This window comes from Podarcis melisellensis (assembly GCF_964234715.1).
Source record: "Podarcis melisellensis genome assembly, chromosome: 10".
NCBI lineage: Eukaryota > Metazoa > Chordata > Lepidosauria > Squamata > Lacertidae > Podarcis > Podarcis melisellensis.
This window is the reverse complement of record NC_138542.1, coordinates 41,288,850-41,314,666: the sequence shown is the minus strand read 5'-3', so window position 1 is coordinate 41,314,666 and position 25,817 is coordinate 41,288,850. Positions and strand designations below refer to the sequence as shown.

The window sequence follows — 25,817 nt, the reverse complement described above, 5'->3', positions numbered from 1 at the left end:
TTTATTTAAAGTTATTTAAAAATTGTGAATGTAATGTGGCAAGCGACTGTGTGACATGGATATGGCAGGCTGCATTTCCTAGAATGAAGGACAGAGCCACAACACAATGAATTGTCCCATCTGTGAGGTGCAGAGTCCTTGATTTCCCCTTCAGACATAGATCCAATGCCCTGGACCTTATCTATGTTCTTTAAAGCCACCTGTCTATGGAGGACAGTATCACTGTCAAGCTAGAGGAGACTACCATAGTACCACTGACTTTTCCTCAGCCTGGAGGGATGGACTCAACTATCAGTAATGGCATGGAACAGTCACACTCTCCTGGGTCCCTGCTTCTCAAGCTGCTAGCAAACCTTTGCTTGTCAGGCCACTGGTTGCTTCAAAAACTCTAAGTTGAAGCTCCTCCACATCTTATACCTTTTCCTCTCTTAGTTTTCAAGTTTCTGTGCCAGTCAAACTGACCTTTCATTTCTCTTATAGAAAGTGCCCTGCATGTCAAGAGTATAGCTATTTATACTGAACAGGTAGAGTACTAACGAGCATGCGTCATTACCAACACCACAGGAGCATTTGTAGATAGCTGGATGTGTGATACATAATTAACCTTAATCAATATGAGTTATGATAAAGGTTTACCTTGGCTGTCTGGTATTTATGAAGAGACTTTAAGAAAAAGCTTCCGCTATTTTGGATCCTCAGAATTGCAATTTTACACTTTTGCCACAAAAACATGGTTGCATCTGTCATCATTTCTCTGTCTGGCAGGAGAACCTGAGGAAAAGGTATTTTTCAAAGATTTCAACTACCTGGCTTTTGAGGGTGTGAAGTCACAAAATAATTAAAAAACCCAAGAATGCATTTGCAGGATTGAACACTAGTATCTCCTCCTTCTCTTCCCTCCCAGCAAGTCAAATGAGTCACTGCCTCCTCCTAAGACTTCTCCTGCTTGGTGAACAAAGCACTGCATAGCCAACTGCTTAAAAAGGGAGAAGATGGAGCACTTTCTGCTCCTGCCACCATCTCATCCTCTGACCTGGAAAGAAATAGTTGCAATGTCATTATGTTTTTGGTAACCACCCTTAGGGGACATAATTCCCCAACAGAAAGAAGGAAGGAAAAGTAGGTGGTATCAAAGGGGCAGACAGCCAGAGCTGAAGAGCAAAGGAATGGACCAACACGCATTCGTTGGTATGCTACAGATATGTGCAAGCACACAAACGTGTAAAGAGGCTCAGTATTGTGAACAAGCCTGGAATTCTCTTTTTATATTTTGTATGGTAGCTGCCATTATTTTCTAACAAGCTCCCATTACATCTCAGTACTTCAGAACGACCCTGTGCTTCTGTTTGCAACATAGTGTTGTTGTTGTTGTTTTAGAAAGTTTCCTTAAAGTGTTGCACGGGAAACTGTCTTATACCAAGTGAGATCATCAGTACATCCAGAGGGGGGCCACTTAGGGGCGCATCGGAAGATGGCTGACAATAACATCTCTCCGACCCACACGAGGTAATTAAGAGGCTGTGATGGGAGTAAACAGCCTCCCTGCCCCCCCAAGCCTGTGGGGGGGACTGCCCTTGCCTGCTGTGTCCTATACCACCCCCAAATTTGTGGGGGTGGGGGCACTAGGCAGAAAGCCCTCCTGTGGATCTCGGTGCTCCTGGATGCTGTCTCTGGTCCGCGCCCCTAGCTGCAGTAACTTCAAAAGAAACAATTAGGAGGAAGCGAATACACATATTTCAAGGAAGAAGGGGGAGTAAAGACTGCTAACTGAAGAGATCTCTGATAAACAAGACGGGTCTCAGGAACAAGAATAAATCATGAGAAGACACACCAAGGCTCGGTATGTTCGGCAAGGACTGGATGGGGGAAGGGGAAAAAACTTTCCTTTCTTTTGTCTATGTGATTAACCAAGAATCCTCCCCCCACAAGTCACAAGTCAGAAATGCCGTTTAAATGACTTAAGCTGTGGATTTAAGGCTGTGTGGAGATAATTTTCTAACCAAAGCATGTTTTAAGAAGATCGCGGAAAGTATAAGAGCTTTGGAATGACGCAGTAAAAAATACCGTTGCCACTTTGGCAAGTTCTGTCGGAAGACTTAAGCCTGGGAGGAGGAACAGAGTTGTTTTTATATTGTGGGTGAGCCTCCTCAGGGGGGCTTAAGAGCGACAGATTTGCGAGATTAATGATGGAAAGAGTGATGTTATTTATGAAAGCGATGATATATGGAAACCATCTTGATATGAGCATTGGACGAACAGGAAATTCACACAGGATTATAATTGGTGCTTATCTGCTTAAGGAGATTATGAGAAGAGATCATAAAGGAAAAAAGGAAAATATACGAACAAGATGAGATGTGGAAACAGCAAGATAAGACTGGATAGAATTATGAACATTATTTGGACAGATTTGTGGATATTAACGCAGCAGCAAGAAGATGAACGGAATACCGCCTCGGAACTTGAAATATGGGTCCCCCCAACAAAAAATTAAAATTCGGCTTTGTAATTCGGAATTTATGTGATGGATCTGATTTTATTTGATTGGTCGGTTAATAAAAATTATTTTTTTTAAAAAAAGAGATCATCAGTACATCCAGTTCAGCATGCCAAAGATTGAACTGCTTGCAAAGACATGTTCTACTACAGCCCTTTCCTGTCTTATATTTCTGCTTAGTTGTTATGAAACTAAAAATATTGTTGCAGCTTTCTAAATCTGACATCCATTGTCTTTTATAAAAAATAAAAATATTTTGCACAAGAAATTAATTTAACACACCAATTTCATGTAGTTCATACTTAACCTCAGTTTTACTATACCTTTTCAGGTGTATTGATGCAGGAATAAAGCGTTCTTGCCAATGTAAAAATTTCATCAGTAGTCTTTCCCGCTGGTACTCTTCCATCTACCATTGCAATTTATTTTGAAAAGAAAATTAAAAGCAGTCAATTCCATAAAATATATATTTAATTCCAAATTCTCAGTTGAAGCAAATGCAGGAAATTACATGAAATACAAATGAAGCTGTTATACACTGTTATACAGAATTTCTCTCTGAACATGCTCAATTATCTGGAAAATTTAAAGTTTAAGTTTAAAGTTTTGTCATTTAATAATGAGAAGTGCAGTAGAAAAAAGAAAATCAACAGGAAAAGAGTATTTCATCCAAGATCCCAAACATTTACCTACTCTAAAAAGCTATCTCAAAATCTTGGTCAGGCTTTTTTATTTGTATGGAAAAGGATGTAACAAATATCTCCAATTCGTGGGACCAACAAATGAACTGCTTAAGATGTAAGGAGCAAAACGGATTTAAAGGTGATATGGGATGTGAGTAAAGCAGTAATGTGGGAGTTTTTGAATACAGCAAAGCGCATACCAAAGAAAGATAAGAGAGCAGAAAAAACAGGAAATTTTATAAGAAGTAAAAAGAGAAATTAATAAATTTCCCTCAAAAAGAGATAGTGCAACAGGATATCAAGATGTTGCAAATGCAGTATTCTATGATAATAAACCAGGAAATAGAGTGGAAAATTAAATATTTAAAACAGAAGCAATTTGAACACGCTAACAAGCCAGGGAAATATTAGCTTGGCAAATAAAGAAGAAACAAGAACAAACCTGCATTAATAGAATAAATGTAGGAGGTAGAGTAGTGGAAAATCCAAAATAAGAGATAAATTTGTGACTTTTTATACAGAACTATATCGAGCCAAACAAGCTAATTTAGAAGAAATTTATAACTATTTAGAAGACAGAACTACCGTACCTAAGACACCAAAAGATAAAATGTCATTTCTGAATAGACCTGTCAAAATGATGGAATTACAGCAAGCAATTTTACAAAGTTAGGAAAGGCACCTGGACCTTTCAGCGATATATTATAAAAAACTACAAGATGACCTAATACAACCTTTGAAAAGATATTATGAATAGAACTTTGAATACAGGAGAGCTACCAGAATCCTGGAAGAGTGCATACATAACTTTGATTCATAAGCAAGATAGAGATCCAGAGCTGGCTAAGAACTATCAACCTATTTTGTTGTTGAATAACATTTATAAACTGTTTGCAGACATATTAGCTAATGGGTTAAAAACTGTATTAAAAGAGGAAATCCATCAAGATCAGGCCATATTTTTGTCAGGAAGACAAATGAAAGATAATATTAGAAACACAATTGATGTAATAGAATGTTTAGAAGAAAGAAATGAAAAACAAGAAGCTTTAATGTTTTTAGGTGCCGAGAAAGCATTTGACAATGTCAAATTTCCCTAAGTTTTAAAGTTCTTTCTCTTCCCATTATATTCAATAGTACACCAGTACAAATATTTAACAGTTAATAATGTTAGTCACATTTTGGGAGGTACAGTGAATCATGTTTTATTACCAATATTTAGAAAAATATATAGGATGACTTTCACTTTCTCCTTATCCTGTATTATCACTTCTTGGTGTAATCATTAACTGAACAGCTACTAACTGTGACACACCTTGAAATGTGATGGATTTTCTTCCTGGACTACGAAAAGTACTTGATTCTCTGATAACACCTCCATGCACACACAAGCCGTGTCTTGGTTTTCTTGCGGATATTAGAGGCTGCATTACTAGAAGTATTTTGAGTTCTGATTCTGCTTTCTTCCATTTGGGGGCATTTTGATTCTATAAATATACGGAGAAATGAGAGATCTTGCTTGACCTATGAATTCTAAGCACAACAAACTACTTGTAACATTGAGAAACTGAATTTACCTGAAGAAAGGAAAAAAACACTATAGCTGCGTGATCAAAGCTATCCCACTCCTCATAGCTGAAAGCCATCTTAAGAAATCTCAAGGCAGCATATGCAGAAATACCACTCTTCCCTATAACAGTAACACAAAAGGTGTAAGACTCCCACAATACTCACAAACAGAAAGGAGAACACTAAATGTATTTATTTACTGATTTAACTACTTCTGCAAGTATGGGACCAATATGATTCCTTTGAATTCCTTTGCAATAGACCAATAGCTTTCTATGAAGACCTTGTCTGATTCAAACTTCTACTCAAAGAGGTAGCTGTGAAGAAAGGTTTCCATTTAAATCTCCCTAGCCCTTTAAGGGTCAAATTATTTACATAAAATACATATGTCTCTTTATTTTTAAAACACAAAGCAACACAAAATACACACTGAAAATGCAAGGGTTCAAACTGTCGAAGCCCTGCCCCCGTTTCTCCACCCACCATCACATGGGCTCCTCTCAGATTTTTCCCATTTAGCACAAATTTGTGATTTGGGCTTTTGCACTCAGAAGTATTTACATGATTAGGAACCTTGCTACGTGAGGAGCCTTCTAAGTGTCCCTAGTACTAAGAGAGTGTGGCTGAACAGCTTGAACCCACTCTTCTACTCATGAGGGAAGCAAATCTTCCCTTGATAGGAGATCCACTCAGCTCACTTTGTTACCAGAAGCCTTTTGGTTGTCATTTAAGAATTTTTCTAGCATGCAATAGGCCGTTCCCATAATGTGCATCACTTGTCACAGGCACAAACTCCAGATGGCTGACAATGCTTATGCTGATCTGCTCTCTGGACACATGATCTAATGTAGCAAGAAATTTAAGGGTAAGATTCAACTAATCAGTCTTGCCAGTGGAAGTCAGTGCAAGGGCTCCCCGCTAGTACAATGGGGTTTCTCCCATGTCCTCCAAAATTGGGTCGACAGGAGGGAGTGGGAGAACCCCCAGAACAATATAGGGGGAAGGAGGAGATCATTCCATCAGACAAGCTAAAAAAATTGCACTGACAGAACAATTGCCATAGAACTATGTTGAATTCCTTTCTAAGTGTCCTGCAAAGTGGTAATGTTAACTGGCTTTCCACCTCAGAGGGGTGTGAATGCAGGTAAACAAAAAAGCCTGTTGTAGAAAATACAACAATAGTCAGATTACCATTGACAAATAATATCATTTTAACACATCCTATCCCCAAACCATCAAAGATACAATCCTAACTCCCTGATACTCATATCTCAGTTTGGCTAGGTTACTATGATGTTCAAGTCCTTCTCCGCTGTCCTTTGCCAGCAAATAGGAGCACCACTGGTGTGGGGTCTCCTCCACAGCGGAGGTCGCAAGATCTGCCATGACAAGCAGGAGGTTTACCAGCAGCAGCCATAGAAAATCCTGAAAGATGGTGTTTCAGAGTGCAGTCTACAGGATCCCAAACCCCACAAACCCCCTGGTTCTGACACAGCAAAAAAAGGACCTTCTGCAGCCCAGGACAGCAGGAACTGCCAGGACTTAAAATGTGGTCTAAGATCTGCCACTTGGTATTGCTCTGTCAGTGTTACAAGAATAAAAACCATTAATTTACCTGCTAAGATCTGTTCCATAAGTGTTGATGTTCCAGTTATAACCATAGAAACAGGGATTAAGCTGCTTCGGGCAGCTACGCCACCACCTGCAATAAAACTATCTTGTTAGCCCTCATGTACTATTTTACAAGATGTTTTAATTATCATATAATTTTGAAATACATTTACAGTACATGTAAGTTTCCTAAAAGAGCAACCTCCCATAACATCTCAATATCTTTTGGTAATAAGAAGGCATGCTCAAATTGCTTATTACCTCCTTGAATATGGTTCATTAGTTATATAAGAATGGTCTCTACTACAGGGATAGCCAAAGAAGTACCCTCCAGATGTTGAACTAAAACTCCCATCATCCTTGGCCACTGTCCATACTGGTTTAACACTGATAAGAATTGTCCAAGAATATCCAGAGGGCACCACACTAGCTATCCCGACTCTACTCAATTCACTAGTTTTTCTTCATTTAACTTACTATTTATTTCCCACCTGCTGTCAGATTAGATCTCTCCCCACTAACCACCACCATCCTCACAGCTGTTGGGGGTTATTGGATCTCAGAAAATACATCAAGAGAACAGTCATAGTTTAACGTCATGCTGAAAGCTGAAGTCCAAAGAAAGCAAGAAAAGAAAAGTTCAAAATGTTAAAGTCTCCAATAGGAGAATAATTAAAATTAGATTGATTTTAGGAAAGTTCTAATCCAAATATCCATCTCTCGGTTCACGTTCTTGCTTACTGTGGATTTTGGTAGCCCTACATATATACATGTGATTTCTCCACTGCCTCGCATATGGCTCAGTTTCTTGTGTTCATACTCCCACAGCTTTGAAAAAACTATTACTGTGTCTTATTTTTCTTCCACTCCGATACTAGTTTAAAGCAGAGCACTCTTCAGTCCTAGCACAGTTTGAATTTTAAGAAACAAACATTTTACTTTCTGATATAATGAGTAGAACTTCCACATGTTGACAATGATACTTAGATATATTTAGAAGTTTAACAATTACTTCCAATTTTTGAAAAGTAAGAAAAGAATTACATTTGGTTTTCCTTGTTATAATTAGCCAATTTTCTACAGTTAATTTCATCCACTTACCATCAAGAATATCCACGCCTGCAAAAAACAACTCTGAAATGACATCACGAATTTCCATTTCATCAGGAATAGGAGGGCTAGGGATCAGTGTCCGCCTATTTCTATCAAACAAAGCTTCCAAGATGCCAAAAAAGATAGATGAATTACAATCAAACATCTCCATCATCAGCCGTTCTGAGACTGTTCGAGGCCAAGGAAGCTAAATGAAACAAAAATAATCAAGGATCAGATATTTAAAATAGCTGTTGTAAGTAAACATATATATAAAACCATGCTGGAGAGCTTTAAGTTAGACTGTGCACAGATAGGTAAAAAAACAGTTTGAAGTGTGACCTAGCTGGAATTAAGGAAAGCTCTGTTTGTTTGTGTCATATTTAAATTTTAAAAATTAAATCTTTATGAAGCAGATTTTTTTAAAGACATTTTAGAGAAGTGTGTCCATATGTCATGGACTGGCTGGATGCAGAGGAGCACCTGCCAGGGAACCGCCAGGGGAAGAAGGCTCCAAGCCAGTAGATTGATAGTGGGATGACAATGAAGAGGTGGTGTCAGCAGAATAGATGTCAGGGTTTAGTGAACAGTTGATTGTCGGGGCTTCAAATGTACACAGGTCTCTTTATGCACTGACAATCAGCCGGTTGTTGGTGCTTGCAGAGGGCCGTTTTGCCCTTTGAAGCACCTACAGCTAGTAGTAAGGGTTTCAAAGTGCCTTGCAAAGGCTGTGTGGGCATTGCTGATCAGCAGGTGCAAGGCAGGTGAATGCCTGGTGAGCCAAATGGAGAAGCCTAGTGAGTTTAATTAAGCCCACGTGGGGAGTTCACTGCACTCACATTAAGGATCTCTGTTCTTCAAGAAGAGGGTGGCCCAGGAAGGTTGGTCCAATCAAGTGATATAAAAGGTCTCAGTTGAATTCTGAATCTTGTTGATACAAATTGACTCCCTGGAGCTATCCAAGGTACTGCAACTCAAATCTGACCATACCTGCTACCTGCCTGGCTAAGTTACCCTCATGGGGTCCAGATCAGGACAGGGTGAAATGGCTAATACATACATGTTGTATATCTTTCATATTATTTTTCACTCTTGGACGAAAAAGCCCCTTTGGTCGTCTTCTGGGTTCAAATGCTGATCTTTTGAAGATCATTGCTGCCATCTGACCCCAAAGAGGAGAGAAAAAAAGCATAAATTATAATGTTACATGTTCCACTTCCTTAAATACTATAAATCCCTATAAAATATGAATACCTTCACAGTTGCTTCTTTGAATTTTCTCTTTGTTTCTGTGCTTAATGCTGGTGAACTCATATTTTCCATTTGCTTTAGTTCATCTATTTTGACCAAACCACGACGTGCAAATATCTGAAGCACAATAATATATATATGTAAACTGGAGTGACTATTATTTTCCTGTTAATAAAGGCAGGTGTGGAAATAGGAAGAAATGGCAATACTGTGTCCCCCATCTTGAACTAGAACTCCACTGACTGCATTCAGAGTTCCAATGCCCATCCTAGAGTCACATTCCAGTTAAGATAGAGAAGAAATCTGGGAAGCTTCATGTGGATCAGGAACAACCAACAACGGCAGTGCTTGGGATCCTGATAACCATTCTAGGTTTAGCTGCCCAAAATTCTGGATTCAGATTACTAAGAAAGTAAGTAGGCAGAGCAAAACACATTATGGAGAATGTTGGAGACAGAATAGGCAGAAAGACTGAACAGAGTAGGCTAGAGCTAAATCAGATAGACAGACTAGAGAAGAAGTACTTGGATTGCAGGGTCAAAGGTATCAGCTGGTCTACAACAGAAATAAGTTTTATGCTGCAGGGATAAAATGTTCCTGTATGGCAGTTGTAACTATACAGATAAGGACCAGTATGTTGGTCACTTATTGAAATCAAAACTAACAGTATTAACAGTGCAAAAGACTGAGAAAAGGGGGAAAGTAAACTAAAAATTATAGAGGTAACTTGTCTATTTTATCCAAGCATAAGTCATTTGGAAAATTGCTAGGTTGTGCTCCCATCAAATCAAGATCAATGATCCCAACATCATATACTTATGGACTGTTTTAACTAAATTTGTATTTCTGTTCAGACAAGGAACACAAAACAAAGACAGCACCCTTTATGCACACTTTAAAATAGTCTCCCAAGAGCAGCTTGTTTTTACACAAATCCAATATATTTTAAATTATATTTAAAATATGAATGAAAATCACTACCTCTCCATTTATGCCAGAATAGCAGTCATAATAACACTGGCAAACAGCAGCATACAGTGTTGCTCTCCATGGCAAATAGTGTACAGCTAAAAGGGGAATCGATGATTCCATACATACACAGGCCCATAATAAATATTCAAGCACCTGTTGAAAGAGAAACTGATTATAAATTAAGCCATTAATGGGTGACATCCAGTGTTAGTTATATTCAAAGTAGATCCACTGAAGTCAACGTAATCTAAGCCAATTTATTTCAGTGTGTGTGTTCTGAATATGACTAACCCTGAATATCACTGATTAGTATATAATATTGCAGGGGTTGACAAATTTTGAAAGGTAACTACTATACTTCTTTTACCTCTTTCAATTCAAGACTTTACTGTGTCATAACTGATTAACATTATGAGTAGGTGAGCTAGTAAAAATAATAACTTTTGCAGACTTATGTGCAAAACTGACTCCCCCCACCACACACACATCTACCTTTCTTGCTTACTTTTTCTGGAGTGTACAACCGAGATGAACAAAACTTTTAAAGTCACATGATGATCTTATTGTAAAAAAAATAGCCACTGGGTGGCACTACAGTTCAGTTTAAGGACAACTAAAAAATCTTCCTTATTTTCATATTGCAGATTTCAGAATGAAATCTATCTATCATCTATCTATCTATCTATCTATCTATCTATCTATCTATCTATCTTCACTCTCACACTGTTTTGAAATCAAATAACATATTCATAATAAATCTGCGTGGTTAAATAAAGTATTCCCATTTTCATGCAAGTAAAATGTATAAAAATCAATACTAAGGAGTTTTTACTCAAACGGTACAAGACCACGTTTTAAAGTGTAGTACTGTATTTATAGAGCGGCGGCGGCAGCAGCAGCACAGCCCTTGAGTATTCATCTAAGATTCTTTAGAAAACAAATTTTGTGTCATTAGTTAAGTTTGTTCAATATATGTACATCTTGCCTTTCTGTCTTGTTTCTGAGATACCCAAGGCAGCTAACACCACGGAAAAACCAAACACTATCACATGAGATAATAAACAGAAAAGCAGAAAAACAAAAGCATGGCAAACCAAACAACTTTTAAAAGGCAACATGTTAACAATTCACAAGATGATCATGGCAAAAGTCTACTGCCAATTCTTCATTCAGTGTCTAAATGCTGTAAAGAGGGGCCAGACAAAATATTCCGATAATCTAGGTGAACAGCTAGATTGATACAGAAAAAGAAAGTAATTACCCTGGGGTCCCAAATCATTTAGAGCAGCCTCTATTTGGCCCTTGGGGTTCTCCCAAGGTTTTGTTCTCCACCTAGGCCACACCACCATCTTTTCCAAAGCCACACCCCTCAATGGCTCTGCCACCTACCCTCTTTTCTGGCTGGAATGTATTCTTAAACAATGTTAATGCCTTTTGCTCATCTGGAGGAAGAAGTGTGCATGTGTAGGAACCTCTGGACTTTGCATGGCTGGTATATAGTCTACTGTACAAACATTAGGAATTGCTCCACCCACTTTTTGCCTCTGGCCTTTACTGCTACCAGCCTGTGGCCCCAGAAGACTGCTCAGAGAGTAATGCAACCTTTGGGCTAGAAAAAGTTCCCCACCTCTAATATACAGCATGAAAACTAACAACTAACACTCTGAACTGAGCCTAAAAGTTAGGTGCCAGTGAAACTGGTACGTGCTCTAGTTGTGAAGGTATGCTGAAATTCTATGGGCAATGTCTATTGAAATCTCAAAAGCCAAAATCACTGAACGAACAATATCAGATTTAACGTTGCCAGTTTTCTATACTTTATTTATTCATTCATTCATTTAAGCTAAGAACATCCTTTAAAACACAAACACACACACACACAAAATCCTCACAAGGCAAACACAAGCTAAAATGTTACCAAAAACATGCAGAACAGTAACAATCTGAAAAATTAATATATCTTGACATACAAAGGAAAAGAGACAAATACTTCCAAATTTATCTAGCCATACCTTAGAAGAGTGACCTATGGTCATTAAATGCCTACAAATGGTATACATGTGGATTGTACCTGCAAGGACAAGTAAATTATTTTAAAAACATATATAGCAATGTGTACATCTGTGTGCATGCTTATATATATTATGCTGAGCTTGTGGACTATCCTTACTCTCACCTCAACTTGGCTTTTCAACTTATTCAATATATATTCAATATATTCAACTTATTCAATATAAATTGTAAGCTGCATGTATATATGTATAAAACCTGCACAGTGAATACAGCAAATGGACATAAAAAATAACACCTATAGGTTGTATTGGCAAAGCTTATCTAGCAGGAAAAAATTCATATTAAATGGTTTCTAACTTCTTTGAAACTTACTTATGAAACCTTGTCAACCATTTCATGACTCTAATAATCTCAAAAAAATATTTCCTAAACTTTGGGAACTGAATTCCCTTATATGAAAACAATGCCCTGTGATATATTTTACAGTATATTAGATATTATATTTTACATGCTTATAATTTTTTTAATTTAAAAAACTATAGTGCTCTGTCAGTACTTATCCATCCACATTAAAGCTATCAGCACTCAACTGTCTGAATAATAAATAATTTGCTTCACAGTGAAAATTCAACCCAAAATGTAAACAGAAACGTCAAAACTGAAATTCCCCATGAATTTTATATTAGGGAGGGAGCTCTAAAATTAAACACTCTTTTAATCTTGACAGCTCTCCAACAGCATTTAGAAAGTAAAATTTGTGACGTACCATTGTAGACAAGCCAACACAAACGTTCATGTGGCAAAGTCATCTGCATGATCAGTTGCAATATGGACAAGAGTCTGAAACATGTCTTCACAGATTCCTGATTCAGGAGGTCCTCATCATTATCACACACCAATTTGTAAATGCAGATATTCCTCACTTGCAAAACATGGAACTAAAATGAATAATCAGAGATTGAAATGACGTAATTCTTCAAATCAAAATGTGAATTTAGCACCCCACCCCATAACTCACCCTTCAGCCACTCAGCCAGAGGACATATTTCCCCAGCTCTTTCACAAATGTGCCACTCAGCACATTCACTCCTAGGTCTTGTATGAAATTTCCACCACTGTCTACCCCATGCTTCATTGGCCCCTTCTTCACTAGCTTGTTTCCTTTGTGCTTTTTTCATCCAATCGCTGCCTTTTAGCTAATTAACTACTTTCTACCATAGCACTTAGGGACGTGGGTGGCGCCTAGGAATTGCCAATCAGAAGGCCGGCGGTTCAAATCGCTGCGACGGGGTGAGCTCCCGTTGCTTGGTCCCTGCTCCTGCCAACCTAGCAGTTCGAAAGCACATCAAAGTGCAAGTTGATAAATAGGTATCGCTCCGGCGGGAAGGTAAACGGTGTTTCCGTGCGCTGCTCTGGTTCGCCATAAGCAGCTTGGTCATGCTGGCCACATAACCCAGAAACTGTCTGCGGACAAACGCCGGCTCCCTCGGCCAATAAAGCAAATGAGTGCCGCAACCCCAGAGTCAGTCACGACTGGACCTAATGGTCAGGGGTCCCTTTACCTTTACCATAGCACTTAATTTAAGCAATGGCTTCATGGCACAGTACTTAAATTTAAACAAGGACTCAATGAAACATCCTCAGAACTTCAGTCTCTAGGACAGTGTTTTTCCACAGCCAAACCAACATTCCACTTCCAGCACAGCAACTGTTCTGATAAGGTCCTTGCTTGTTTGTTTTCATGCATTTGCTACTCATTTGGTGTGAGGGATTCACACTTCTTGCCTGAAGCTGGTGCCTCTGAAGTGCAGCAGACGCCAAAAGTGATCCATTTTCAGCACCTGTCAAAAACTTATTTATTCACTCAGGCCTTTGGCAGCCATGCATACTAATTTTTGTACTTGGAACTGTTTGAGAATTTGTCTGTATCATGTTTTATTTATTCTTATCTTATTTCATCTATTAAAGGTATTTTAGATTGTTGTAAATTGCCTTAACATTCTTTGAATAAAAGGCAGTTTATAAATGATTCAAAGAAGATAAAGATATATATTTCTGTCAATATAAAGTTATTCTTCTAGCCAAAGGCCATGACAAACCCACAGCAACAGTAGCAGTAAAAAAATACAGATCATATACATCCATGGTATGAGTCAATATCCATGATATATGAGAGAGGTTACCAGAGACACCAACAAACTCAAATCCAGCTTGATTCATATTAAACCTCCAAATCATCACAACATTCTATAGAAATGTTATTGAATTACTTTTTCATGGGTTTGTTTGTTTGTTAAAGCCAATGCTTATGGGGCCACTCTGTGTGTTACGAAGCTATTAGTGTCACTTAAAAGAAACTAGACCATTTCAGCTAGAGTGTACCTGCCTGCTTGTGTGAATAAACTTTTCAGAAAGTGGTCTCTTGGGTGTCTATATAAGGAGCAGGTCAACAGATAATGAGTAGTGTCTTCCACCTGAGGTGACCACAAATATAAAAATTGCCTGCACAGGGGACCTTGCTGCAGCAGTCATCCAAAACTGCAGTGGGAATCATTTGGAAACAGCTCAGTAAAGGTATTTGGTCAAACAGCTAGTTCTAAAATACTGTTGTCGAGTGGTAAAATTGCTGTTTCTAATTAGCTGCGTGTCCCTTCTGGAGTCTATCCATAAGTGCCAATCCCTTAGATGACACTCATTCATGGTCAAAGCAGAGCTCAGTCCTGGAAAATAATAATAGTCTAAAACATCTTGATAATCTGCTTCCAAAGTTGGTTATAATCCAATTCTATATAGCACAGAGCAGGAAAATATTCAATAGGCATAGTAGCAATTTTTAAAATATACTTTAACTGGGTGTAGTATTGTTAAATATACTTTAACTGAGTGTTGGCCACCCACATTCTGTACGAAGAAGAACCATGTGTTTCAAAGTTTTTTAATCACACTAAATAATAACCACAACAGCAATAATCACCTTCACCCAATGACAAAACATTGTTGTTAGAGAGTGTTCAGAAAAGATGTTGTGAAACAGGAGTAGTGGATCTTTTTGAACCGGAAGGCCAGATCCTTATCCCCCTCACTGCCCCCCACTTGGAAAGATGAATGGGGCAACATTATTATGACATCATCTGATTGACAATCTGCTGGCTATCAGGTGCTTGAGAAATGCTGTGCAACAGGACTTTTTGGGCACTCCAAATTGTCAGTGCCTGCAATGCCCTGCCTTTATGATTTCAGGGGTAGAGCAAGTGGGTGTGGCTTGCCCGAAATAGCCTTGCGGGTCACATAGGGAGGCTCAGCAAGCTAGATCAGACCCATGGACCAGAGGTTTCCTACCCGTTTTAAAAATCTAAAAACTCAGGGAATTTCTCAGTACTGAAAATGCTAAGACACTTTTAGGATACTAAAAGTGTTCCTTTCATCTAATAAAAAGAAGTGATACACAGAAACAATCTGTATTGGGCTTCAATTTACCATAAAGGCAAACAAAGTGTTTGTTGTAATTCCCTAAACTAGGATATTTGGTTACCAAGAGAGTACAAAATATCTTCCACCTGAAATCAGAGAACATCATGTTGGAGCACTTTAGACCTACATTTTAGAGCAGGGGGGAAAACTTGGGTCCATGTATCATATTATTGTACAGCAAACAGCTGGTTTCCAGTTATGAAGCTTCAAAGTGAAATCCTTAGTATCTGCTTTTACAACAGGAAGAATAAATAATATCCTAGGAGAGCTTAGATCCCAAATGTTTTTCAAAAACATTGGCAAACTCTTTTAACATATTTATTAGATGAAATCATAAAACGCCCAGAGGACTAAGAATATGAATAATCAGTTGTTTTTTAAAGGATGGTTATGCCGATCCTACAACGTATATGCTTGCTAATTTCATTAACATAGTTGCAAATGTAAGATTTGTCTCAATTCAGTAGACACTTTGCCCACAGCACACAGTCAGAATGTATGAAATGTATTTTTCATACATGCAAGTCTGTATAAGATTCTCCTATGAATGAGCAAAAACGCCCAGACTAAAGAACTGTATTTCTCACACACAGGGTGATGTTGGATGCCACAGACTAAGAGACAGGTGTATCATTGGAGGGAGTATAAAGCTAAAGGGACCCCTGACCATTAGGTCCAGTCGTGACTGACTCTGGGGTTGCGGCGCTCATCTCGCTTTACTGGCCAAGGCAGCCAGCGTACAGCTTCCGGGTCATGTGGCCAGTATGACTAAGCCGCTTCTGGCGAACCAGAGCAGCGCACGGAAACGCCGTTTACCTTTCCGCCAGAGTGGTACCTATTTATCTACTTGCACTTTGACATGCTTTCAAACTGCTAGGTTGGCAGGAGCAGGGACCAAGCAACGGGCGCTCACCCCGTCGCGGGGGTTCAAACCGCTGACCTTCTGATCAGCAAGTCAACTGCCCTTCCATGATATAGCTGTATAGAGCTGGCTATATACTATGCCCAAAGTTGAAGCAGCGTGCTTCTGAATACTAGTCACTAAGGAATACTAGCAGAAGAGGGCTATAGCGCTCATGTCCTGGTTTTGAACTTCCTGTTGGCATCTGGGTGGCTACTGTGGGAAACAAGATACTGGACAAGACAGGTCTTTGGTGTGATCTGGAAGGGTTCTTCTGATGTTCTAATGGAAGAAGCTATGCATCTCCATTCATCTCTACATAAGGGCACACAAACATTTGAAACCATTACGCAATTATGAAGAAAATGGAAATGGGGGAGGAAATTAAAGAAGATAGCTTATCTGTCCCATGTCTGCAACAGAAAATGATCCAGTTAATGTGACTTGTATTCACTGTTGTTGCTTTCAGATAGCAAATTATATTTAATCACCTTTCCCCCCCTATTTGAACTGAAATGAATAGGGTGGGAAAACATAATGTCAACATAATTTACATAATTTATGTAATAATTGAATACCATATTTACTAAAATCTAATGCTCACCTTTTTGGCCAAATTACGTTGTGAAAATTAAGGCACGCATTAGATTTGATGGCACATTTACATTTGCCAGCAAGTACTTTTTTTGGTTTCAAGATTCTGAAAATTTAAGTGTGCATTAGATTCGAAGGCGCATTAGATTCGATGGTGCAAAAGTTATACAAATTTGCCTTAACAGACAGTGAGATGAATAACATCATTTTTGGCAGGGGGGAAAACAGAACAGAAACAGTGCAGCATGTCATAAATACAGGACAAAATGGGAAATGATATCTTCTTACATCCCAACTGCACATCTAATTTCCCTACACATGACTTATAATGTGCCATTATATTCAATAACTGCAAATTAAAAGGGCAGGTTTTTTTAAATAATACACCTTTAAATCCTGCTTATTATTTTTTCCTACTCATAGCAATAAGCAAGCACCACAGAAAAAAGTGTGCAAAAAATATATACACAATTAGATGTAAGTAAAGTATGAATGTCTCTTTAAACATGATATGAGTTGTTATATGAGAAGTACCCTTAAGACAACATGCTGCTGGAGGAAGAATGAGTGGTGTCTGCTGAATATTTAATGAAACCTTGTTAATGCCAAATTATTAAAATATTAAATAGTATCACATTTATTTTAAATCTTCATTGTATATACTTACTGTACGTGCAGCAGTTGGATCTCTAAGTCCCTTTGGGAAAAAATCAGACTTAAATTGATGCACGTCTGATCCAATTTTGTTTAGATTTACACTACAGATTTCCTGAAGATATCGCCCATAGCATTGTGTAAGTGCCAGCTTGTATTCCTGAAAAGCCAAAAGAAAACCTGATTACACACACAATAAATGCATTATTTTAATTTCCATAAAATTTTAAGTGACAAAACATTAAGATTTTGGAACCCAGCTCCTATCAACCCTACACAGACAATGTTCAGGGATGATGGTAATTCCACTCCAATAACATCTGAAGGGTCACAAGTTGCCCATCCTTCTTATAATACATTTACAATGCAATCCTATATATGTCTACTCAGAAGTAAGTTGCATCAAATTCAACAGGACATACTCCCAGGTGAGTACTGTATAAGACTACAGCATGGTAGAGGTGGAGAGAAAGTCTAATCAGTCTTGTTGGTCAATATATCATGGAAAGTATATTGTTGTCATTTATTGTTTCTCTATTTTGTCTCTAATACTGAAACAAACAACAAAAACAATAGCAATTCAACCAAAGTTCAGCATTTTTAGGTAGTTTAGTTCAGTAAAATTTAAGCAAAAGTTACATCCCTCCTGCTGTAACAACTGTCTTTATTCAACTGCTTAACTTGACTGTGCTCTTTCCAATATGTATGGCTATAACAATCAAGAAAACAAGATTTCCTTTATATCAAAGCATGGCATATGTATACCGTATTTTTCGCACCATAGGGCGCACCGGACCATAGGGCGCACCCATTTTTTGGGGGGGAAATAAAGGGGGAAAAAAAATTTTTCCCCCCAGCCCGCAAACAGGCAGCTCTCTGCAAGCCGTGGGAGCACTCCCGCTGCTTGTGGAGAGGTCCGCGAAGCCTGGGCGCGCTGAGCTCAGCGCGCGCAGGCTTCGGCATGCTGGCAACTCCCCGCAAGGAGCCGGAGCGCTCCGGCTCCTTGCGGAGAGGTCCGCGAAGCCTGGGCGCGCTGAGCTCAGCGCGCGCAGGCTTCGGCATGCTGGCAACTCCCCGCAAGGAGCCGGAGCGCTCCGGCTCCTTGCGGAGAGGTCCGCGAAGCCTGGGCGCGCTGAGCTCAGCGCGCGCAGGCTTCGGCATGCTGGCAACTCCCCGCAAGGAGCCAGAGCGCTCCAGCTCCTTGCGGAGAGGTCCGCGAAGCCTGGGCGCGCTGAGCTCAGCGCGCGCAGGCTTCGGCATGCTGGCAACTCTCCGCAAGGAGCCGGAGCGCTCCCGCTCCTTGCGAAGAGGTCCGCGAAGCCTGGAGAGCGTGAGGGGTCGGTGCGCACCGACCCCTCTCACTCTCCAGGCTTCAGCGAAAGCCTGCATTCGCACCATAGGACGCACACACATTTCCCCTTCATTTTTGGAGGGGAAAAAGTGCGTCCTATGGTGCGAAAAATACGGTATATATAAAAGAAAATTAGAAATATTCAATATATAGTAGTCATGTTAGTGATTCTTAATTGTATTTGCATTTCAGAAGAAAATGTGTTATAAGCTAGAGACCAAGATCTCTTCATCTACCTCTACAATGCAACCACTTCCTGAGCAAATGGAAACCTACACAGAGCATTGTTTCAAAAAAAGGAAGCAAGAACTATAAAACTGAGACTGCAGGTCTCATTTAGGTGCTTGAGTTAAATAAGACACACAAGCTAGGGAAAGGGCATGGCATTCTTTAAGAAGCAAAAACAGATCTTAGATTTCATTGTATAACTCTTATTAATCTGTCAAAAAATGGCAGTTAATTGATAATATATTGTATTATATACAATTATAATATACTGTAATTATATGCTAGGCTAATGTTTTGTTCCCGTATCAAAAGTAAAAATGCCAGCAACTGAATCATCACCATCATCAATTTGTACAGCATGAGTTTCTTGATAAATCTCCCTCAACATGTGGAATAAGACTAACTGCAAGTGAGGTTAATTCAAGTAATGTGATCAGACACACACAATCCTTCTAACAGAATACTTTGGGGGGAGGTGAGAGTCTTCTCACTCTACAGAAGTGTTTATACCTTCAGTTAAGGATTACTATATTTCCTTTTCCAGTTTCATATACCTTTAACAGAGTGCCTACCCATGTAGGGGGTATTTATTTATTTATTTATTTATTTATGAATTTATATACCACCCTATACCTGGAGGTCTCAGGGCAGTTCACAGAACAAAATCAAAATATAAAACTACAAAATAAATACTCAAAATAAAAGCAACCCAATGACACCCTCCCCCCAAAAAACAACCTCACATTTTAAAAGGGCATAGGATGTCAATCAAATCAACCAAAGGCCTGGTTATGGGGTTAACAGTCTACTTTTGATGTACAGTAATGGCCACAAAGGGACACAGGTGGCGCTGTGGGTTAAAGCCTCAGCGCCTAGGACTTGCCGATCGAAAGGTCGGCGGTTCGAATCCCTGCGGCGGGGTGCGCTCCCGCTGCTCGGTCCCAGCACCTGCCAACCTAGCAGTTCGAAAGCACCTCCGGGTGCAAGTAGATAAATAGGGACCGCTTTCTAGCGGGAAGGTAAACGGCGTTTCCGTGTGCGGCTCTGGCTCGCCAGAGCAGCGATGTCACGCTGGCCACGTGACCCGGAAGTGTCTACGGACAGCGCTGGCCCCTGGCCTCTTAAGTGAGATGGGCGCACAACCCCAGAGTCTGTCAAGACTGGCCCGTACGGGCAGGGGTATCTTTACCTTTACCTTTTAATGGCCACAAATAGGCTGAAATTTACCTGAGATGAAGAATCTTTTTTTTTTTTTTTTTTTTTTAGTTTATATAGGATTGCACAGTCAGCTATCTTGGGTTGGTATTATGTATTCAAATGGCTTTCAACAACAAGAAGTCTTGTTGTACCTTAAAAACAAATGACACTTGATGCTAAATTCATCACCCGCAATTGCATTAAGCTTTTTTAGACATCAAACAGTAGGCACCGAAAGTTCCTATTAGATTAGGACCATGGCACATCAGAAGGAGGGCTACCCATTTGCTAACACAATTTTTTTTCATGACTCCCTGTATACCATGGTCTGATCCAGTTAATACACATATGCCCACTGTTTAATGTTTTAAAAATATTCTTTTAACTGAACATGACAAATTTAGCATCACGTCTAGTTTGCTAAAAAGACATGAGCTATCATGGGCAGATTGCACTTTACCAAATGCATGATGTATATTCTCAGATGGAAGATTACAAATGCGGATATAGAAGAGAAATTGCTATAAATAATTCACATAAGGCATCACTTACCTTCATTTCCACAAGCTCATCACCAACTTTCACAAGTTTTTCATTGTAATACCAATCTGGGAATCGAGGCTTGTAGTTGTTCCAAATATTAAACAAAGTAGTTGCTCTAAACAAAAATAATCACTGAAAGTTATGGACTGATTATTATTTGGTTGTTTAAATAAAGGCAGGAAACACACTGGCAGAAATACATACATACATACATACATACATACATACATACATACATAATGTTATTTGTGTGCCGCCTTTCCACAGTTCAAACCATGCTCAAGGCAACTTACAACATGAAAAAATACATAACTACAACTTAACAAAGGTAGTCATGAATAATAAATAAAACATCAAATAATACACAACAAAACTGAATGATTTCCATATAAATAAATCACAAGCTCGAAAATAAAGATACAAAAAACTCAACAGCAACTGCAACAACCCCCCTCCCACACAACAAAAAAACCCAAATATACACCCCAGCCCAAGAGTTTTAATCCAACCCAACAGATAGCAGCCTCAGCTTTTGTAGCTGGCGTCAGTCAGGGCCCTGCCCTTCCAGGCCAGGTCAGAAAAGGGACACAAGGCAGGGAACAGGTCTTCCAGGAATCACAGTCCCTATCTTAACATTATACCTGAAACAGGGATGACACAGCCAAACAACTGTCACCAAGCCAAGCACAAACCACTACTATGGTTTGTTTGGAGCAAAATAAACCATGATCTCTGGTTCAGACATGATGCTAAGTCAAGGATTGGGGTTGTGTCTCTTAGGATATTTCCATTCCACCTTAAAAAGGGAGCAGGTTGTTGTGTCACAGCCTGCGTATTTCCTGTTCACAGGATGTTTCTGTTTTGTATATAGCTGTTGTTCTCTCTCTGTGCCTGGATACGCAGGCAGGCAGTCATGTTTTTCTTTGTTCTGACCAACGCTGAATAAAGTTGTAAATAATGCTCTCCTGAGTGCATCTTTCATTGTGCGAACTCTGCTGAAAGGGTGTGCACGAGTGCTGGAATGTGGCAAGCTATTTCTGAGCCTTGTGTCACTAATTGACTGATACTGTTCTACGGGAGATTGATGGATAGTCCGGAATCGACGTGGAGGCATGATGGCCTTTGTCTCCCTGGCAGTATCCCAACAGTGTCTATATTCCACATTGAAAGGAGGGAGCAAAGCAGGTTCAATCCTTGGTTTACCATATTGTGCAACTGGGCCATTGTGTTTGATATTCTCTTTAAATATTCCCTGAAACTCCCAGATTTAAAAGGGCAACCAAAATGATCCAGGGGCTATGAGAAGAGTTACAAAAGTAGGGCTTTTTAATTCAGAGAATATGAAAGAGATGTATAAAATTAGACTGGATCTATAAAAGGTCGATAGGAGTTTTTCTCCCACTAAAATATAGAGCCAGCAGTCATTCAATGAAACTGAATGTTGAAAGATTCAGGACACATGAAAGGACATACTTCTTCACAAAGTGCACAGTTACGGTATGGAATTTGCTACCAAAAGATATAGCAATCGCCAGCAACTGAGACAGCTTTAAAAAGGTAATCAGACAAATTCAAATATGAGGCAATCAAAAGTTACAAGCCATGATTATATTACCGCCTATATCTGAGACAGTATAATAATATAATAATTTATTATTTATACCCGCCCATCTGGCTGGGTTTCCCCAGCCACTCTGGGCGGCTTCCAGCAGAATATTAAAATACAATGATTCATCAAATATTAAAAGCTTCCCTAAACAGGGCTACCTTCAGATGTCTTCTAAAAGTCTGATAGTTGTTTATTTCTTTGACATCTGATGGGAGGGCATTCCATAGGGCAGATGCCACTAGTGAGAAGGCCCTCTGCACTGGACCTCAGTGTCCGGGCAGAACGATGGGGCTGGAGACACTCCTTCAGGTATAATGGGCCGAGGCCATTTAGGGCTTTAAAGGGCACTTTGAATTGTGCCCAGAAACGTACTGGGAGCCAATTCCGGGCACTTTGAATTGTGCCGGAAACGTACTGGGAGCCAATGTAGGTCTTTCAAGACCGGTGTTATATGGTCTCGGCGGCCACTCACAGTCACCAGTCTAGCTGCCGCATACTGGATTAGTTGTAATTTCACATTGCAGTAGTCCAAGCGGGAGATAACCAAAGCATGCACCACTCTGGCAAGACAGTCCACAGGCAGGTAGGGTCTCAGCTTGCATACCAGATGGAGCTGGTAGACAGCTGCCCTGGAAACAGAATTGACTTGCGCCTCCATGGACAGCTGTGAGTCCAAAATGAATCCCCGGCTGCGCACCTGGTCCTTCAGGGGCACAGTTACCCCATTCAGGACCAGGGAGTCCTCCACACCCACCCGCCCTCTGTCCCTCAGAAACAGTACTTCTGTCTTGTCAAGATTCAGCCTCAATCTGTTAGCCGCCATGCATCCTCCAACCGCCTCCAGATACTCACACAGGACCTTCACTGCCTTCACTGGTTCCGATTTAAAAGAGAGGTAGAGCTGGGTATGCCTCTGAAAACCAGTTTCTAGGGATCATAAGCAGGAAAGCACTATGGAGCTTATTTCCTGCTTGCGGGCTTCCCATAGGTGTCAGGATGTCCGCTGTGAGAACAGAATGCTGGACTAGATAGGCGGTTGCCTGATCCAGCAGAGGCCTTCTTAGTTCTTAATAACTTTCTCCTTCCTATTATCCTCCTTGCATTAAAAAAAACAACAACTGCTAATTGTGCCTGTGCTCCCACTTTGCACCCCATGGTTCATATGGTGGGTGAAAGCCTGCTAGCACAACTAAGGGTCAAAGAACTGCAGCAAGAGGAAAGCATTATTTCTGCTTTTCCCTAGCACTTATTTTTTCTAATAGCTGTCAGAAAATGGCATGGCTGCACATAGTCCTTTTTAGTGCAAGGATAGTACAATGCTAAAGGGGAAGGAGGATACGCAGTTGGATAATGGCTCCAACTTTGGATCTAGAGTCTTTATAAAGAGGTGAACAGGCAGAGAGCCTTCTCGGTAGTGGTGCCCACCCTGCGGAACGCCCTCCCATCAGATGTCAAGGAAATAAACAACTACAGCGGTACCTCGGGTTACATACGCTTCAGGTTACAGACTCCCCTAACCCAGAAATAGTGCGTCAGATTAAGAACTTTGCTTCAGGATGAGAACAGAAATCGTGCTCCAGCAGTGCGGCAGCAGCAGGAGGCCCCATTAGCTAAAGTGGTGCTTCAGGTTAAGAACATTTTCAGGTTAAGAATGGACCTCCGGAACGAATTAAGTATGTAACCAGAGGTACCACTGTATCTGACTTTTAGAAGACATCTGAAGGCAGCCCTATTTAGGGAAGTTTTTAACGTTTGATGTTTTATTGTGTTCTTAATATTCTGTTGGGAGCTGCCCAAAGTGGCTGGGGAAACCCAGCCAGATGGGTGGGGTATACATAATAAATTGTTGTTGTTATTGTTATAATAATTAATTAAGCTACAGGTGTCAGCTACAAGTGAGGCACCTGGATACTACACAGTGCCACCTTCATGGCGGTCACCAGGGCATGTGCCCAATGAGGGACAGAGTGCTTAACGTCTCAGAAGAGTCCAGGCTATCCCCCGGCAACTTCTGAGAACTTATATACTGTTATGTGCAAGCAGATCGTGAGATATTCTACAGCAAGAAAGGAAGCACGGAGGAGAAAGAGGGCGCAGGCGAAAGAGAGGGAGCGGGACGAGAGGCGCGCCCTTCCCCGCCAGCCCCGTCCCCGGCCTCCGCTTTACCCCAGCCTGTGCAGCTCCTGCTGCCTGGAGCCCGAGGCCCCCGAGGCCTTCGCTTCCCGCTGGCGCCGAAAGTAGCCCAGGCAAGCGCTCAGGTCCTTCTCGAAGCTGTCCACCACCGGATTCCCCGGCTCCACGGGCCCGTAGAAAATGGCGGGCTTGGGGGGAGGCAGAGGCGGGGAGCGGGCTCGGGGCCTGGGGGCCTCCATGGCGGGCCGCCCGTCCTCCGCGGCCTGCGCTCTCTTCCAGCCCCGAGAGGCTGCACGCTGGCGGTTGCTAGGAAACGGGGCAACAAGCGCAGACGGAGCAGGGGAAGAGGAGGAGCTGGGGGAGGCGCGGGAGTTGCGCCAGGAGGGGCTCGCGCTCCTTTTGTCTCCCCGCGAGCTCCTGCGCTTCTCTTCTTCCTCCTCCTCATTGCCGTACTTGTCTGTGGTGCGAGGGAAGCGCGGGTGGCCCGGTTCTTTGGGACCTTGTTTTTGTTTTGTTTTGTGCCGCCTGGTTTGCAGAAGAGGACTTGGTTTTAGTAGATGGCGGGAAAACGCTCTGTGTACAAATCAACGGTGCTGTCGGAAGGAGCGCTTAGCCCTCGACATGATGCTGGGTTTCATAGGTTGCCTTTATTGACAAATGGAATATGCATGCAATAAAATGTTACAGTATGCCTTCGACTCCTAACAGCAGCACCTCCGTTCACAGGGCCAGCCATGCTCCATGCTACGCCTCCTACCATTTTCGTGCCCCTCCCCTTTTCCCGACAGATACAGTACTAAACATTCAGTAGCATGCTGAACATGCATAGTTCTCGCTGGGTTGTGTTTTGTTTAGTGGTTTGTTGTTGTTTTTTGGTGGGGGGTACAGTTGCCCCGGTTTTTCTTTTTAAAAAGACTTGGCACTTCTGCAAGCCTCGGAATTCCCAAAGTGCGATGATAACCTCTCTCTCGTTCTTTAGTGGCCCTGTTTGGGCTGGGATCCTTTTGATGCTTACCGGTAACTGCCCAATATTGGTATTAGGGTGACAGAGAGAGTAGAGAGAGAGGACAGTGAGATGAAAACCAAATGTAATAAATAATTTATTTTGTGCTTCTATCCTGTACTTTAACTTGTGAATTTCCCTGACATCTTCAGATGAAGGGTGGTATATAATATATAAGCTCTCTCTTTGGCTTTGTTGATAAATCTAAAAGCTGTAGAATTGCGAGATTCGCTGCTCAAAATGTTCCTGGCTGTTCAGTCTGCATAACTGGAGCAGAAATAGGTGGGGGAAACCCCAGAGGCATATTGTGTGTTTCTCCTGTGGAATCAAAGCAAATCTAGACTCATAAGTCTCTGGGTGGAATATTGCTTGTGAACCATATGCAAATGCTTCTGATCTCCTTAGAGGAGTAGCACGGAAATGTGAACAGTAATTAGAAAACCAG

At 40.7% G+C, this 25,817-nt stretch overlaps 1 protein-coding gene and 1 long non-coding RNA gene across 3 annotated transcripts in view; one reads left to right on the top strand and one right to left on the bottom strand.

Moving 5' to 3' along the window:
- Nucleotides 1–2,568, top strand: part of LOC309379406 — a 356,632-nt gene extending 354,064 nt beyond the window's left edge. The window contains exon 2 of the long non-coding RNA XR_014172483.1: nucleotides 1,445–2,568. This is a non-coding gene — a long non-coding RNA (uncharacterized lncRNA). The remainder of the gene's footprint in view (nucleotides 1–1,444) is intronic.
- Nucleotides 1–24,668, bottom strand: part of CFAP54 (cilia and flagella associated protein 54) — a 116,439-nt gene extending 91,771 nt beyond the window's left edge. The window contains exons 1-14 of one of the 2 annotated variants that reach the window (XM_081928506.1): nucleotides 24,403–24,668; nucleotides 20,637–20,742; nucleotides 17,322–17,468; nucleotides 12,455–12,626; nucleotides 11,688–11,746; nucleotides 9,685–9,828; nucleotides 8,707–8,820; nucleotides 8,513–8,614; nucleotides 7,462–7,660; nucleotides 6,365–6,451; nucleotides 4,758–4,870; nucleotides 4,496–4,667; nucleotides 2,821–2,906; nucleotides 637–771 (exon numbers count right to left, since the gene is read on the bottom strand). In XM_081928506.1, the coding sequence (XP_081784632.1) occupies nucleotides 637–771; nucleotides 2,821–2,906; nucleotides 4,496–4,667; nucleotides 4,758–4,870; nucleotides 6,365–6,451; nucleotides 7,462–7,660; nucleotides 8,513–8,614; nucleotides 8,707–8,820; nucleotides 9,685–9,828; nucleotides 11,688–11,746; nucleotides 12,455–12,626; nucleotides 17,322–17,468; nucleotides 20,637–20,742; nucleotides 24,403–24,608 (1,842 nt within the window). In that variant the 5' untranslated portion in view covers nucleotides 24,609–24,668. The remainder of the gene's footprint in view (nucleotides 1–636; nucleotides 772–2,820; nucleotides 2,907–4,495; nucleotides 4,668–4,757; nucleotides 4,871–6,364; nucleotides 6,452–7,461; nucleotides 7,661–8,512; nucleotides 8,615–8,706; nucleotides 8,821–9,684; nucleotides 9,829–11,687; nucleotides 11,747–12,454; nucleotides 12,627–17,321; nucleotides 17,469–20,636; nucleotides 20,743–24,402) is intronic. The other variant, XM_081928507.1, reaches the window with a different exon arrangement.
- Between the last annotated feature and the right edge of the window lie 1,149 nt (nucleotides 24,669–25,817).